The 15,743-nt window shown below is 45.2% G+C and overlaps 2 protein-coding genes across 3 annotated transcripts; one reads left to right on the top strand and one right to left on the bottom strand.

Moving 5' to 3' along the window:
- Positions 1-1,754: 1,754 nt before the first annotated feature.
- Positions 1,755-4,882, bottom strand: ap5m1 (adaptor related protein complex 5 subunit mu 1). Of its 2 annotated transcripts, none has more exons than XR_013845225.1 (8): positions 4,659-4,882; positions 3,865-4,525; positions 3,555-3,782; positions 3,330-3,469; positions 2,712-2,739; positions 2,453-2,565; positions 2,148-2,244; positions 1,755-2,050 (listed from the first exon to the last, which is right to left on the bottom strand). XR_013845225.1 is itself a non-coding variant. In XM_080042399.1 (8 exons), the coding sequence occupies exons 1-8, from the start codon at positions 4,724-4,726 to the stop codon at positions 1,968-1,970; spliced, it is 1,476 nt and encodes a 491-aa protein (XP_079898525.1). In that variant the 5' UTR covers positions 4,727-4,882; the 3' UTR covers positions 1,755-1,967. The 2 variants fall into 2 exon arrangements, 1 of the variants encoding a protein (XP_079898525.1); XM_080042399.1 differs by having other exon boundaries at positions 2,654-2,739.
- Positions 4,883-4,980: 98 nt separating this feature from the next.
- exoc5 (exocyst complex component 5) lies at positions 4,981-15,026 on the top strand. Its single transcript, XM_080042973.1, has 18 exons — positions 4,981-5,154; positions 5,481-5,575; positions 7,053-7,200; positions 7,297-7,491; positions 8,939-9,003; positions 9,238-9,266; positions 9,368-9,477; positions 9,706-9,750; positions 9,856-9,996; positions 10,087-10,169; positions 10,263-10,472; positions 10,611-10,758; positions 10,859-10,967; positions 11,692-11,812; positions 11,916-12,002; positions 12,563-12,671; positions 12,957-13,172; positions 13,751-15,026. The coding sequence occupies exons 1-18, from the start codon at positions 5,128-5,130 to the stop codon at positions 13,937-13,939; spliced, it is 2,127 nt and encodes a 708-aa protein (XP_079899099.1). The 5' UTR covers positions 4,981-5,127; the 3' UTR covers positions 13,940-15,026.
- The last annotated feature ends 717 nt before the right edge of the window (positions 15,027-15,743 follow it).

The raw sequence follows: 15,743 nt of genomic DNA, 5'->3' as shown, positions 1-15,743 counted from the left end.
AAGAAATTAGAAATTAACTTTATCAAAGAGAGTGATAATAGTCTAACATGAACTCTATTGTACTCTACCACTGGGTGTCATTATTGGGCCGAGGGACACAGAGAAGTCAACTCCCACGGTTAACCGCTGCAGCATTCATAATGGTGTGGTAAAACCTTTTGGTATAAAGATCCGTTATGGTTATGGCTATGCTACCTGGTGATATATTAACATGATTTTATGACAATCCACACCACTGCTTTACTTGCACACATATATTTTTCGAGGAGTATTGTACAAAAGTGTTAACTCCCCTTCCTGTATTCATATGAAGTGTAAACAATGAATAAAAAAATAAACAATGAATGATTCTGAAAACACTGAAATTAAATAGGTATGAATGAACTAGAGGCACTGGAGCAGAGCAACACATTAAAACAAGTCTATCTACTAAGCGAGCCATTCAATCAACAAAGCAAAGTCTGCCAGTGAGGGCCAAGGCTGACTTCAGACTTGAGGAGCCAGGATGACCACATATTGGGACACAGAGGAGATTTAGAGTGGCCCGAATCTTCAAGTAAAAAACTCTTCTACCTTTTCCAGTTCGCTAGTCACACACACTGGGCCTTAAAGCCAAATCGTGGCGGAGTGGGGGAGAGTCGAGAGGTCTCGGTGTCTGCCACTCCGTACTGCTACATAAAAAGAAGGTGAAGGATGCCGTGTGAGCAATTGGTTCCAATTGACAGAGGATTGGTCATGGTCAGCCTTCTGAGTGGAAATCCACGTGAGAATGTAGCATTTGGACCAGCAAGGGGCACAAGAGGCCAACTGCAGACAATGAGGGCACTCACAGGAGTCTGGCTTGCTGTGGAATAGTGGGGCACCATCTCCTCTGATTTAACCCCTTCATCGGCTAGTTATTTGTTTATCTTAATACTCTGATGTGGAGCTTTTCTAAGTAGAAATGTAACAGAGTTATTATCAAAGTCATCATAGTTCAGGCAAAATAACAAGAGACAGTGAGAACATCTGGAACTAAATGCCCCTTTTTCAAATATAGTTAAGTATATTAATCACAAAGGGTTGTCTACTCTGACACTTGTGCTAAACAATAAGGATCAAAATCATTTACTTAACATTCTACATTAATTGAGTTAAAGCACCTATGCAACCTCAAAAGGCGACCCAACCACTTCCATCCTTATGACTTTTCACCAATTAGGCAGGTCCCTGCTCGCTGAATGGGGGCCGCCTGCTTCTAAAGTCTCCGAGGGCCAGAGGGTCAGCGCTCAATCACAGTCAGGTTGGAGAGGTTGTGTGTTTGAACTAGCCACCGGTTGAGGAGCGGGGATGGGGTAAAAAAGAAGGGGGGGGGGGGGGGGGGTAGGAGGGGGTTGATTGGTGAAGGGGGCCAAGGACTCCTGCCAGCTCTAAAGTAGGAGCCTTTTGTAGCCAAGACACTGGCCAAAGCAGCCCGGCCCTTTCACAGCCCGGCCTGCCCCCTCTCCTCCAGGCCCCACAACAGCTGATGACAAGGCCCCAGCTGCTAATTATCCGGCTGATGGAGAGTCACTGAAGTGGGACTGTCGGATTGAGGGGTGGCCCTTGTGTCTGCAATGGGGCTAAATTTGAGGGGAGGGTGAAGAAGGTTGGAGGGATAAAAGAAGTTGGGACTACAGGGGCAGATATTCTAGACAACAAAACAAGTATCCATCCATCAACGAAACTTGACACTTTGACACTCAGAGATTTCCACATTGAGAACACAGTTGAGTGAGTCTTTAATGTTATAATGTTAGAAATGTAAAAAAAAATAAAATAAAAAAAAAATCGAGAAATTATTGTCGTTGCTAATTATATTTTCTTTCATTTGTGAGCTCCCCAGCAACAACAGGAGGAGTGTAACAAATTCTTTGTAATGGCCAGACAGATCCAAACTGGTGAACTGTGCACCTTTCCCAACCGAGACCCTCTTAATTGTATCCATGCTACAGCATCATTTGACCAGACGACACAGGAGCAGATCCAGTTGAATTCCATATGAAGTACTCTTTGGATAGAAGTTCTCGTGCTGAAAATTAGAAGGACAGAACAATTTATATATTTTTTTCTTCAGAAAAAGTGTATGTAGCAAACATTTCAATGCCAAAAAACTACTGTAGGCTTACATGTCACAATCCTGGGCTTGGCAGAGGAATAAACCTGCACTGAATGCTGGTCCACACAGCAGCCGGAGAGCGTCATGTCAGGCACTTTGAAATATAACTGTGAAGGTAACGGTGGAAGTTTAAAGTTTTTACTTTACAACCTTACCATTATAAAACTAAACCATTTAACCATATCCCATTAGAAACTAGCTGCAAGGAGAATAACAAAACTTTCCATGCATTGTCATAAACTCCTGTCATAAACGTAATAGGACTACAGGTATAAATAAAAGGTTTTTTGATTATCACCAAACGTATGCACTTACTTTGATATAGGCTGTAAGTTCAGTGCAGAGGGGGTCGCTGGGTCCTGGCGCAGGACCAGAAAAGCTAATCTTGCCTTCCATTGTGACCTCGCGAGATTTAGGGAACTTTTGTCCTAAATATCCGTGGGGGTAAAACAACTCATTAGTTTCTCTTTCACATTAAGTATAAAGCTGCAGTACAAGTAATGTTTTTATACCCACCCAGGCCCCAGATCAGCAGGTTCTTCTCCTTTAAAATGTCCAGCTGTCCGGAGCTCACCTTCACATCTACCACACCCATCTGATCCCTGCACAAGAAGACGCACAGCCCATATGCAGGTGTTAGTGCTAACTGCTAACATACTGATTAAACTCTTTAAAAAGGGGGAGAAATCAACACAACTTATGAAATCAGATGTGGCACAAGTGTTTATCTAGAGTTTATCCTTTGAGAATTATTTTTACGTCAGCAGTGTTAACTTAAAATCATTCTAAGTTTTAGGAATTACAGTTTTGAAAGAGTTCTTATCTCTTTGATGCCTTTATTAGTTTTCTGGTATGGTTAGGGAATTTGTGAGTGGATCAAATCTAAGGTGTATAAAATATTCTCAGGCCCTAAAGCAGAATGGCATCTTAAAGAATTAAGTTTTAAGTAAGCATTAACTTTATCTTAGGGTAGACTTTTTGTAAAATAACCTTGTAAAGCACTTAAAATAAAATGTTGAAAGTGCTCTCAGAAAAAGGACTCCTTTATTTCTGGCTGGATTATCACAAGATGGCAAATTACACATAAAAGATTTCATGGACTGTGAAGCACTAAAGCTCTTAGCTCAACAGAAAACAAAATCCCTGGCAGGTGCTCAGATCTAAAAGGACGACATCCTGTTGTTGTGCTTACCTGTTGAAGAACGGCAGATGTGCCTCACAGTACTCAAAGCTGTTCTTCACGCTCTCGTGAAGTTTGAGGGTTACTGACACACGCAGCTGGCTCTCCTCTTCCGTCAGTTGATACGCGCCAAGGATGGGGGGAACGGGGACCTAACGAGGGATTGCATGAATCCCTTGAGACATTGACACCAAAGTGTGGGTTCAAATGTATTGTATAATAATGCACACTTTATACCTGAGATGTGTAGCTGCATAGTCTAAAAGGCTCCAGAGGAGGAGAGAAGGGAAACTTGTATGGGCCAGAGAAAGCTGAGCCATCGTAGCTATCCACGCTACTGGCAGTCAGGATACTAGAGTCCAGTGAGGTGACACAAGGGTGGACCAGGATGTCCTGTAGTGGAGAACCGTTTGGTGGCAGTGTGAGGGTCACTGTCACATTTGGTAACACCCCCTCCACTTCACACTGCGGATGGAAGGAAAACAAAGTACGCATAAGAAAAAAAGAGTCATAACATTGATTGCTTTCATTTACAATGTGCACTTACTCTGCATGTCACAGTGCCAAACACATCCCACGAATCCTGTGTGCTGGGGTTACCATACTGCATGGAGCGCACTGTTTCTACCAGGCCTACGTTGACCACAGCTCGACCCCGGTGGAGCCCGCTCTTCCAGGCTGGCTGCTTCTGGTTCCCAGCAGGAGTGGGCCCTGTGGATGGAGCGGGTCCCACCAGCTGAGGCACATCCAGGGGTGTGCCCAGAGGACAGACCTGCAGGAGCACAGAGGGCAGCGCCGCCACGCGAGAGGCCAGCCCCTCACTGTCAGGCTTACCCCCAGAGCTCAGGAGAAACGTCTGCAGACCTGCCAGCAGCGTCAGGCCCTGGGAGACAGACAGCAGGCTGGCAAGGGCTGGCCGTGGCTCAGCAGGGGCATCCACTAAAGGCAGGCACGCTAGGATAAGAGGCCCGTGAGAGGTGGCCAGCACCGGCCAAAGTATTCCCTTTCCAGGGCCATCCACACACAGCTCCAGGGCTGGTGAACGCTGACGATGAAGGCAATCATCTCTGAGAGCCACATAGGACTTGCCTTGGTCTGACAGCCCCAGCTCAGTGAGCAGGAGCTGCAGCAAAGTGCTTTCCTCTGGGACTGCTACATATGAGGACCCTGCCAGGATCTTTGCACGGTGCTCCACAGTAGCAAACCTCCTGTGGGGGGAGACATAAGGGTTTACAAAACACTGACAGGCAACTAGCAGTGAGAGACAGCACATACATTAACGCTCTGTACTGTGAGGGAAGTAGAATGCGAGAACCAATATAACACAGATTGATAGCCTACCTCGAAAAGCGTATTGACACATTGTCTCCCTTCTCGTGAGAAATAATCCACACAGCACGCACACTCATTTGTCTGGCAGCGGTGAAGTCCACACTTTACATTAGACTATTCCATGACTTCAATGTCAACGTTTGTATCTTATCAAGCAGTTGTTCAATTCAAATATTCCTCACAGTATTCATCATGGACATATATAAAGAAAGGTATTCATATGACCCACTGCTGCTTACTTCCTGCTGCCGTATCATGTGACACCACCCGCCATACGCGCGTGCGCACTCGCGGGCAGCTATCGCCACCCTTCTCCACCCATACAGGAAGCTGAATTTGGCTAACCAGCAGGCTAGCTGTCAACAAAGGGCAAAACTGTGCGAAATCAGCAAATCCATGTGGAGGTCGGTGGTATTGCCGACTCGGAGCCCCTTCCTCTAAATTGCACTTCATTGGCGTCGCCGGCTGAATATTGAACATGGCGACAACAGCTCAGCTGTTCGAGGTAAGAAATGACCGGAGGGCTGTGTTAGCTGTGAGGCTAGCGAGGCTGCTAACTACCATTAACGCTAACTTAACGGTGCTGTCCTCATACATTCTCAGTGTGTAAAATATGACTCACACAGCTGGCAAGATGTTTATTTACGTCGTAAGCTGGAGAGGAATGGGGATTTAACCGAGTTATTATTGGACATGATGAATGTTATTGGCTGCTGCTGTGCAGTAAAACGTTATACGCTATTCTTTGAGTGTTTCCGGTTAATAGCTGTTGTTTTGCTGATGTTTTTCTTTGACGTACACTCATGACTTCCCCTCCCCCTCCCCCCTCAGGAGCCCTTTGATGCAGATGAGTACATTGAAAGGTTGGCATGGAGAACCCCAGGAGGAGGCTCCAAAGGAGGAGCTGAGGCATTTGACCCAAAAAGGTAGGTACTGAAGGCGCTTCATCTACTGTCTGTACCTGCACACATCCTCCTGCCCCTGCACATCAGAGTCTGTTACTCAGTTGAAGATCATACTCCAGATTTTAACCTTGACTCTCTAGTTACAAGATTGGCGTCAGTGTGTCACCAGAGGTTCCTAAATAAATACATTTTTGCCCCAATTTCTAACAACATACAGTAGACATTACCTCTCACATCCATTGAGCTTCATCTTATTGCCCTCACATTTAGAAGCCTGATTACTAATATGATAATCGGTTCATTATTTAAAAATGCTTTAGTTTTCTACTGTGAATATAACAGCATTATAAGTACGTAGGGTAATGCAGCTTTCCTGCTCTTGTCGTGCTGATAGCTTATTGCAGCTGATCATCTTTGTAATTCTGCACTCTCTTCGTATGTCTTCATATGGTATCTTGAGCCTCATCTATTCAAACTTTCACCGGAGTTGATGAGAGGTCAAGGCATGCTAATAAATCAGAAAACACCCATCTATATCAACATTCTATCAAGCATTTTTCCCTTTTTAATCTCACTCTTAATCTCATCTGTTGTCTGCTCCTCTTGCAAACCTTTAACGGGGTTAAGAGCAGAAACTGGCTTTCAGTTGGCTATACACCATAATAATAATTTGACGCTTTTGACATTAGAAATATTTTAATATAAATATAAGATTTCTTTATTTGCAGCATTAGTAGCGACTTGTTAATACTGAGTTGGTCCTCCTGCACTTACTAAAGCTCATCTTAGTTTCTGCTATGGTCATTTTGTGTTTTTGATGGTTGGAGAAGAACAGGAAATATCTATGCTTGAGATTTATTTTTTCACGGTATTTCTACTGCTTGTTGTTATGTTTACACTTGGGGGGGTTGGAGGGGCAAGTTATTTCTCCTAAGCAAAAATGCCATAACAGTTTAACTGTGCCGTGGATCCATCCTGCCTTATCTACTTCCTCCACAAAACTGTTGCCACCACTTCCTCGGAAGCTCTTAGCAAAGAGTCAGAGACAACGTATCTGTGGAGGCCACCATACTGTGAGTCACCAGCCAGGGAATGAGTGTCTATTGGGAAGGGATGGGAGATGTCTTTAAGCTGTAGCCAGTGCTGAAGGAATTAGTCAAGAGATTATACACTCATCATTTTGGGATGTTTCCTACTCTGTGAAATGTGGTGCTGACTTAGAACATTTGCTGTGCAGCCCTGATGGCACTTAAAATGCAGCTGACGAAGTTGCTAGTTTTCAGAGCTTCTTAAGTCTGGGGACCCGGGAATTAAGTATCCGGTATCTAGTCTGTAACTAACTATAACTACCGCTGTGAGGTCAGTGGGACAGGTTTAACCATGTGGTGCCAACTTACTCTTCCAGAGTAAGTGTGTATGTGTGTGCGCGTGTGTGTGTGTTTTACCTGTTGTAAACTGAGGCTGTACTGCATGCTGATCTTCTGTGATTCTGTGATAGGCTCTTGGAGGAATTTGAGAACCACATAGAAGAGCTGAAGCAGTTGGATGAGAAAATCCAGCGGCGGGTGGAGAAGCTTGAGCATCAGTGTCATCGTGAGGGCAAGGAGTTTGCCCACAAAGTGCAAGACCTGCAGAGAAGCAACCAGGTTGGTTGAATGTTTAAAGTAGCTAATGTCTACCTACCTGAAGGTCTTTGACTATCTTTGCTTCACGATCCCTTTTTTTTTCTTTTTTCAACTCAGGTGGCCTTTCAGCATTTCCAGGAGCTTGACGAGCACATCAGCTATGTTGCAACCAAGGTTTGTCACCTTGGCGACCAGCTGGAGGGGGTCAACACGCCTCGGCAGAGGGCCGTGGAGGCTCAGCGTCTCATGACCTACTTCAACGAGTTCTTGGATGGAGACCTACGCAGTGACGTCTTCAATAACCCAGAGAAGGTGAATATGCTTCCTATGTTCCTTCCATTCACTTCAGTGGAGGTGTGTCTGTGTGTGGTGTGTGTTTTGTTTATGTGTGTGGGCGTGTGAGACCATGGATGAGGACCCCCGGCTGTGATAGTGCTGGAGGTGAGAGTGAACAGGATTATGAGGTAAACCATCCATATTAATTTGTCAAGTTTATCCCTTTAGTTGGATCCCTCGACTAATTTGGATTAATAAACTGTCATTCGCCGTCTGACAATAGCGGGGCTGATTGACTAGCATGGATGTCAACATGCTCATGTCAACCCTAATTGCGTTTACAGGAGGTTGTCTGCGAGCGAGAATTTGATTGGTCCTCAGCTTTGTGTCGCATTACGGCAGCAAAGAGCTTGTGGCATTATGTGTACATGTAAGGGCGGTGATAACACGCATGGTGGAAGATGAGATTCACACTTGTACTCAGTTCCTTCCCACGCAGACGCCATGTTGATGTTAGACTAGTGACCCCATAAAAGTTTGATTTTGCAGTTAATGTAAGTGGCAGCAGAGAGATTGGGATGCTTTAGATTAATTCCTGTTAGCAGCAACAACTTTAGTGGATGAAGAGCAGTGAGTGTGTGTGGGGGGGGGAGGGTCAATCCCAAAGACGAGAGCCGGAGATGGAGCTAGGTTTTCCGGAGAGGCATGCAGAAATATCTGGCCAGATTCCTTTTTTCCTGAGCATACCTCCAGACGAAAGGGGGGAAAGAGGAAAGCTGCAAGTGAATAGCTGAAGGGGGATGGCTTTGCTAATCCTTCTGAAAGGGAGGGCTGGGCCGCCAGCGTGGAGACAAGTGCTGCTAAACCCTGACTGCAGGGAGACGGCTACATTACTTACATGGGATTTAGCTAATCTTAGCTGGGGGACAGATACTTAGAAAACCTTCGCCGAGCAGAAAGGCTGGATCCTCCTCACGGGAGCAGAGTAATGATGTTAGCTGAGGCAGGCATCTGCGGGAACAGAGGAGTTGCGGACGGCGGGCCTTTCGTAGGTCCAGGGCTTTTTTACAGCCAGTGTGTATGGGGGGTGGGGGGGGGGGGGCTTCTCCACAGGGCCCCCCCCCTTTTTTTAAAGACAGATATCCCTGGCCGGACAGATTATTGAAGGCGATTTAGACTCCTGTGGGATTACAGCCCATTCAGAAAACGCATGCCAATAAAGAGTTGGATGTGCTGCTAAGTCAGGACTGCTGCTGCTGCTTCCGCTGCTGATGCCCAGGTGAGCGTAGCCTGTGTGTTATCAGCTCCCTGTTCAACATGGGGAGAGGTGGAGGAAGGCTGCGCTAAAACCATGATCCCTCCAAGTGGTATACACTGCCGGCGGCCTACCAGCTTTTTGTCTGGATGTCCACCTCTCATGGTCTTGTGGTGCTCTCTCTCTCGTTTTGCCTCACATGACTCGCTCTCTCTCTTCCTCCCTCAGATTAAGGAGGCTGCTGATATAATACAGAAGCTGCATCTCATTGCCCAGGAGCTGCCGTTCGACAGGTGAGTCAGGCCTCCTGGAGGCAGCTTTAGACAAGGCACTGTCAAACAAGGGGAAGGTGGTGTATAAGCGCTGTAGAGACACTTCCTCCCAGTGTAAACCCAATGCAGGATTATTCCGTATCAGAACTATGTTTCTAAGAATTAAAACACACATTTACTTTTGAAATCTTATTGTTGGATTTTTACTTTGTAATTGTCTCCTTGAAGAATAATTTCCTTTTATTTTTTCCACAGATTTGCAGATGTCAAGGCAAAAATTGCAAGTAAGTTTGTCAACAACTCCTCAACTACTGTAATAGTCCCCATAAAAATAGAGTAAAATACAAATACAAATATTATTTGATGTGTCTTTGTTCCTACCCAGGTAAGTACCATGACCTGGAGAGGCAGTTGATCCAGGAGTTCACCGCTGCCCAGCGCAGGGGCGAGATTGGACGTATGCGGGAGGTGGCAGCGGTTCTATTGCATTTCAAGGTGACCCACAAGAATCATCTTTGTTGTCTGCATTTGATTTTGAAACCACATTTAATCCTACTATTTATGTTTTAGTCCTGAGTGTGGAAATTAGGAGGCTGACTGGCTTCATACATTATGTATTGTTCTAACATGGAAGGTTTCTTATGTCTGTTGCTTTAAATCTGCACTTCATGGACGTAATGTCACAGAAAGGTAACTCCAGGGTCTTTGTTTTTATTATTTAAGGGCTATGCACACTGTGTGGATGTCTACATCAAACAGTGTCAGGAGGTACGTGTAAAAAGTTCTTCTTATGCATACTATTCCACTTTTATATTGGCCAGTAATATGCACAGTAACTCCTCCTGGTTAAAGCCCTTACTTTGTCTATCTCAGGGGGCCTACCTGAGGAACGATGTGTTCGAGGACACTGCAGTCCTCTGCCAGAGGGTCAACAAGCAGGTGGGCGAGGTCTTCAGCAGCCCAGAGACTGTCATGGCCAAACTCATCCAGAACATCTTTGAAAACAAATTACAGGTATATACTGTATATTACTTCTCATTTTGTTTAGCTTCATTTAGACATACCTGGTTTGTGTAGTTCCATTTGACACCTTTGTGCCTGCAGGCCCACGTTAAGGAAAAACTGGATGAGACTCGACACTCCGATGTAGAACAATACCTCAAGAACCTCTATGACCTTTACTCCAGGTATTTCACTTGTTTGCTTGGTTTTTGATGCGCTTCCAGTCTACACAGAAGCCGTTGTGCTTACGTATTTACGCTTTTCTTTTTGTTTTGCAGGACCACAGCCTTGGCCACCAAGCTGACGGAGTTCAACCTGGGCTCAGACAAGCACACTTTCCTGTCCAAGCTGATAAAGAGCATCTTCTCCTCGTACTTGGAAAGCTACATTGACATGGAGAGGGAATACCTTCGCACTCGAGGGGCCATGATTCTGCAGCGCTACTATGACTCCAAGAATCACCAGAAACGCATAATTGGCACTGGCAGGTCAGTTTCTGGATCCCACTTCTTCTTTTTCCGTATCAAAATGGATGAGGAAGAAATTATTTTAGTTTTAAAGACGGATACGATGTAATGGTGTAAGAAACAAAAAAAAAACCCACCATCTGTTTTCTTTCTATCCAGTATCCAAGAGCTGAAGGAGCGGTTCAGACAGCGCACTAACCTGGCCCTTGGCCCTACCATCGACACCCATGGGGAGACCTTTCTGTCCCCAGAGCTGGTTGTCAACCTGCTGCAGGAGACACGTCATGCCTTTGAGAGATGCAACAGGGTGAGGCTACAAAAAGTGATTTTCTCCGTTGTGAGAAAAAAATCCTGCTGAGCTAAAATAGTTAAATGTGTTCCCTATCTTTCTGTTTGGGGTGACACAGCTTTCAGATCCTTCAGACCTGCCCAAGAATGCCTTCTCAATCTTCCTGCTGCTGGTTGACAATCTGTGTGTGGAACACATCGACTACGCCCTGGAGATCGGCCTCTCAGGTACCGCTCATTAGAACCATAAGCTGGGCTTGCTGTGTGTTGATCTGACCCACTGTTAAAGTGATGAATCCGCACTCAATACCACTGGTGCCGCACTGCTCACTACAGCTGTGTTTCAAAAAATAGAGACCCCAAAAATAAGGACCCAAAGGCCGACGCTCAGGCTTCATCCAACCAAAGAATACAGAAGTTGTGTGAATGATAACTTGATGATATAATTGTGTGAAATGCAAATGCCTCATTAGTCCAGTGTGACTTGTTTGCCGTGAAATAATGCATCATCATGTGGTTTGAAACATGTGACTCTGTCACTTATTTGGCCTTTCAACCATAAATACTTTCTAGTACAATTACACTGGATGCAAAGGTTCATGTGTCTGCTACTGTTTATAGCCTTTTACTTTGTCAGGAACCAGATACCGCTTGTTGCTATGGATACTTCAGTTATAAAACCTCACAATTTTATGGCAGTTAAGAAAAAGGAAGAAAAAGTCCTAGTAGTTACCTTGTTTGCATTTTACTGTACAGGAAGAATGTTATTGTTTACAGACAGTGGGACTAAACTTGCATTCATCATGACGTCCCCATAGTTTGATTACTTTGTCCTAACCGTCGGATGCTGAAGCAGAACATTTGTTAGCTGTAGCTGAATCATATTGATTTATCCTTTCACTTACGTTTGGGTTTATTGTCTGGACTTATTCTCTCTCTCTTTGATCTTCAGCGATCCCCTCATCAGATGCCAAGAATGCCAACCTGTACTTCCTGGATGTGGTACAGCAAGCCAACTCTATCTTCCACTTGTTTGACAAGCAGTTTAATGACCAGCTCATGCCTCTAATTAGGTCAGTTATGGGTTAAAGGTTAAAATCATATATATTCCACGGTATTCATTTGTGATATGAAAGAGAGAGTCATACTTTTTTTTTATTTTATCTATGTCTTCAGCTCATCTCCAAAGTTGGCAGAGTGCCTGCACAAGAAGAAAGAGGTGATTGAGCAGATGGAAGTGAAACTGGACACGGGAATAGACAGGTCAGGGTGTTTATTATGCATCGTTACCACTGAGCATTGTGGTTGGCAAGGCACGGTTCGGGTCAGCATGGTTACGCTAGCCATTGAACAGCGCTGGCCACAGCAGCTAGGGAACTATGGTGACATAGTAGCAGCGGGACACAGTGTAGCCGTTTATTAATTCAATGAAGAGGACAAACGCCACACAATAAACAAAGAGCTGAGCGCCGACATTTCTCTCTACAAGACCTTTCACTCTTGCCAAACTACACACTGCGGTTTATCTCTCGATCAATCAACGCACGGCAGTGTTTAGCTCCACTCTTCTGGGACCATTTGAGACAGGTTGGTACCCCTGTGGAAGGGTCTCAAAAATATGTGCCGCTCGGCTCGCTTATTTCCGGACCCTTCCCAACTTTTGACTGTAGAAACCCAAATAAAAGCAGGCCGAGCCGCACCGTACCACACTGCTCAGTGGAAACGAGGCTTAAGTGGCCACAAACTGATATGTGACGTGTTTCATAAGATAAGATAATAAAATCCCACAACAAAACAGTGAATGTGTTCTCTGCTTCTCGTAGAACAATAAACTGCATGGGGGGGCAAATGAAGTACATCTTGTCAACGGAGCAGAAGAAGACTGATTTCAGGCCTGAGGACGAGAACAATGTCATGATCCAGTACACTACAGTAAGAGATGCAAGGCCTCAGCTTCCACCACTAATCCACATGCAAAACAAAAGAAACAAATGCACCTTACAAGTGATTTACATCCAACTATGTTGTTGATCAACGTGTGTGTGTGTGTGTGTGTGTGTGTGTGTGTGTGTGTGTGTGTGTGTGTGTGTGTGTGTGTGTGTGTGTGTGTGTGTGTGTGTGTGTGTGTGTGTGTGTGTGTGTGTGTGTGTGTGTGTGTGTGTGTGTGTGTGTGTGTGTGTGTGTGTGTGTGTGTGTGTGTGTGTCTCCGCCCCGCAGGCCTGCACCAAGGTATGTGCATACGTCAGTCGGCAGGTGGAGCACGTGCGGAAGTCCATGGACGGTAAAAATGTGGACACGGTGCTGACGGAGTTGGGCGTCCGTTTCCACCGGCTCATCCACGAGCACCTACAGCAGTACAGCTACAGCTCAATGGGAGGCATGCTGGCCATCTGCGACGTGGCTGAATACCGACGGAGCGCCAAGGAGTTCAGGGTGAGTGAGAGAGGGGGGGGGGGGGTGTGTATGTTCAGGATGCACTGATGATGACAGGGCAAAAACATGGCTCTTCCAACAAAAGCCCTACCTGTCCTTGTTATTACATTACATTAACTGACCAGCAGGTGAAGGCTCTTATCCTGTTGTAATCTTAAGCATTCAGTGCTAACAAAGGAGGCTGCAATAGAGGATCATTTTCATCAATGAAAAAAATAATAAGCCTGGGAAATGTCACCATAAATTCCCAGAGCTTAAGGTGACAATGGGTTATAATAAAGTTATAATTAGACTTAGATTAGATAGATTTTTTGTTGATCTACTAATTGATTCATTGACCATATTAGTCATATCAGCGATACATAGAAGTCAATGAAGGAATGGTAGACATGTTCCTAAAGCACAATGGCTATAGTTGGCTAAAAAAAATCCGTTTGAATGTACCTTAGTAGTCACAATACAATGAAGTCTTGTTATTTATCATTAAAGTATTTGTCATGATAGCCTTGCATGCATGTACAGTAGGTAGAAATAAGTGTATATAGTTTACAAGGTGTATTTGTTTCATTTGTCTGCAGGTCCCTCTGGTGCTGCAGCTCTTCGACACACTCCACGCCCTGTGTAACCTCCTGGTGGTTGCCCCTGACAACCTGAAGCAGGTGTGTTCGGGCGAGCAGCTCACCAATCTGGACCGGAACCTCCTGCACGCCTTCGTCCAGCTCAGAGCGGACTACCGTTCAGCCAGACTGGGCCGACACTTCAGTTAATGAACTGACTTTGTGCCCTCCTCCTCCTCCTCCTCCGTCCATTAACCCCACGCTTTGATGAGATGATGATGCACCTTGGAAGATAACCCACCACCCTCCTTATTTCAGAAGAATGCGTCAGACCTGTCCCAAGCTTACTGACTTTTAACTGGGATTGCTTTGTTGCAACACTGAGACAAAAAGGCCACCACCGCTCCTTGAATGTGGGAGATGTGTGTTTTACCTTTTTATTTTTTTCCAAGCTGAAGAAATGTAAATGTTTATCCACTTAAAGATTTCATTCGTTTTTTTAAAATACTAATCCACCACCCAATCAACGTGGTTAAGAAATATTGCTCTAAGTAAAATGGACAACCTGATTTCTGTGCTTATGTAAAAAAGGAACCGTTTTTTTTTTCTTTTTTTTTTGATTGTGCCAAATATATAAATTCTGCGGCTGCACTTGTGCACAGAAGTACACCCCTAAAAGCTGCTATATAAAGGGAGACAATGGGGCTGCAGTATAGCACTGTGTATTGCGAACAGCTATAATAGCCTTTTTTAATGAACTGTAGGGGACCTGACGGAGACGGCCCCCACCAAGCATGAGATAGAGCTCCGTCTGGGCCCAAGAGAGACACATGACCACCTCTCCTAACCTTTAACTTGTGACCACAAAGTAGAGGTCAAGAGGCCATCACATAGAAGTGTGATCTGAAGCTACGAACAGGTCTGAGAACCTCTCTGGGGGTTTTGGGTGGTCCCTTCTTTAGGCTCAGATGTCTGGTGTGATGGGTCAGTGAATATGTGTCACTGTAATTGCACAGATCAACACTTTGCTCATCCAGCAGTGCACACAGTCCAAATACATTATTGGCTGGATCTGCAGTGTTTCCGGGTCAGGGCACATTGAAGTGTTGACCTCTGCTGATTAAGGAAACAAACTAGTGGCCAGGGGGGGGTGGGCTTCCTCACACAGGGCTTATTGGTGGTTCTCAGTCACTGTCTCCTGCACAAAAATAAAAATAAAAGGCAGATCATGTCTCCTATACTCAAAAGCTGCTCCCACATTGTACTACTGTTTACCTTAATTAGTGACTCATTAAAAAAAAAAAAGATGTTGCATTTTAATATTGTCCCTCTTCTGAGTATCCTTCACGGATTGTGGGGTTTTGAATTGAAAGTTTTTAGCCAGTTCCCTTTCCACGAATGTCACTTTCAAAAACTGAGCTGAAACACCCTTCCTCTCCTTTTTTCTGTCAAAGTCATCACGTATTCATGGGAATTCTTGCCACCAGAGTAAAGTTCTTTTTCTCAGACTTCAGGAAGTGAGCTCGAGCCAGAGGGGGATTAGATATCTACGAGTTGATGAATTGTGTGCAGTAGTCATGGACTGGGGGAGAAGCCGGTGGAGATAGAGACGCTCCGAGAGCTCGGTTCCAGCTCCGGCTGGCTAGCGTTGTGGAGAAGGGTACATACGCTGCCGTGCGAGTGCAAACAACATAATTAATTAGGCTAATATTAATATTATCAAATGCCACATAAATTCAATTCTCTCAGCCCTAATCACAACCGGATAGCTTGTAAAAATTATTTTGTTAGGCCCTGGTGCAAACAGTGGGCCTTTTCCAAACATTTGAAAAACTATTTGTTTTTGCCGGCGATTAATGTGGCAGGGGTTGGGGGGAGCGGAGCCGGGCCAGCGGTGATAACTGGTGTGGAGACGGAGGCAGAGGCGCTTGCGTGGCCCCAGGGGACTCCCGGCACAGGCACATGGTAGAGGGGGAGGGCTGTGTTTTTTGGGGCTGGGTGTTTGAGCAGGTGG

This window comes from Ammodytes marinus, assembly GCF_949987685.1.
Source record: "Ammodytes marinus genome assembly, chromosome: 15".
Taxonomy (NCBI): domain Eukaryota; kingdom Metazoa; phylum Chordata; class Actinopteri; order Uranoscopiformes; family Ammodytidae; genus Ammodytes; species Ammodytes marinus.
The sequence above is the reverse complement of the archived record's forward strand: the minus strand, read 5'-3'. Positions and strand labels throughout refer to the sequence as shown.

Bases quoted from the DNA above. Each gene is read 5' to 3' on its own strand.
- ap5m1 (XM_080042399.1), bottom strand. From the start codon at position 4,726: ATGAGTGTGCGTGCTGTGTGGATTATTTCTCACGAGAAGGGAGACAAT. The intron at 3,783-3,864 runs GTAAGTGCACAT...TTCCATCCGCAG, and splicing joins TTGGCACTGTGACATGCAGA to TGTGAAGTGGAGGGGGTGTT. The intron at 2,740-3,329 runs GTAAGCACAACA...CTTCTTGTGCAG, and splicing joins CATCTGCCGTTCTTCAACAG to GGATCAGATGGGTGTGGTAG.
- exoc5 (XM_080042973.1), top strand. From the start codon at position 5,128: ATGGCGACAACAGCTCAGCTGTTCGAG. The intron at 9,267-9,367 runs GTAAGTTTGTCA...GTTCCTACCCAG, and splicing joins TGTCAAGGCAAAAATTGCAA to GTAAGTACCATGACCTGGAG. The intron at 9,751-9,855 runs GTACGTGTAAAA...TGTCTATCTCAG, and splicing joins ACATCAAACAGTGTCAGGAG to GGGGCCTACCTGAGGAACGA.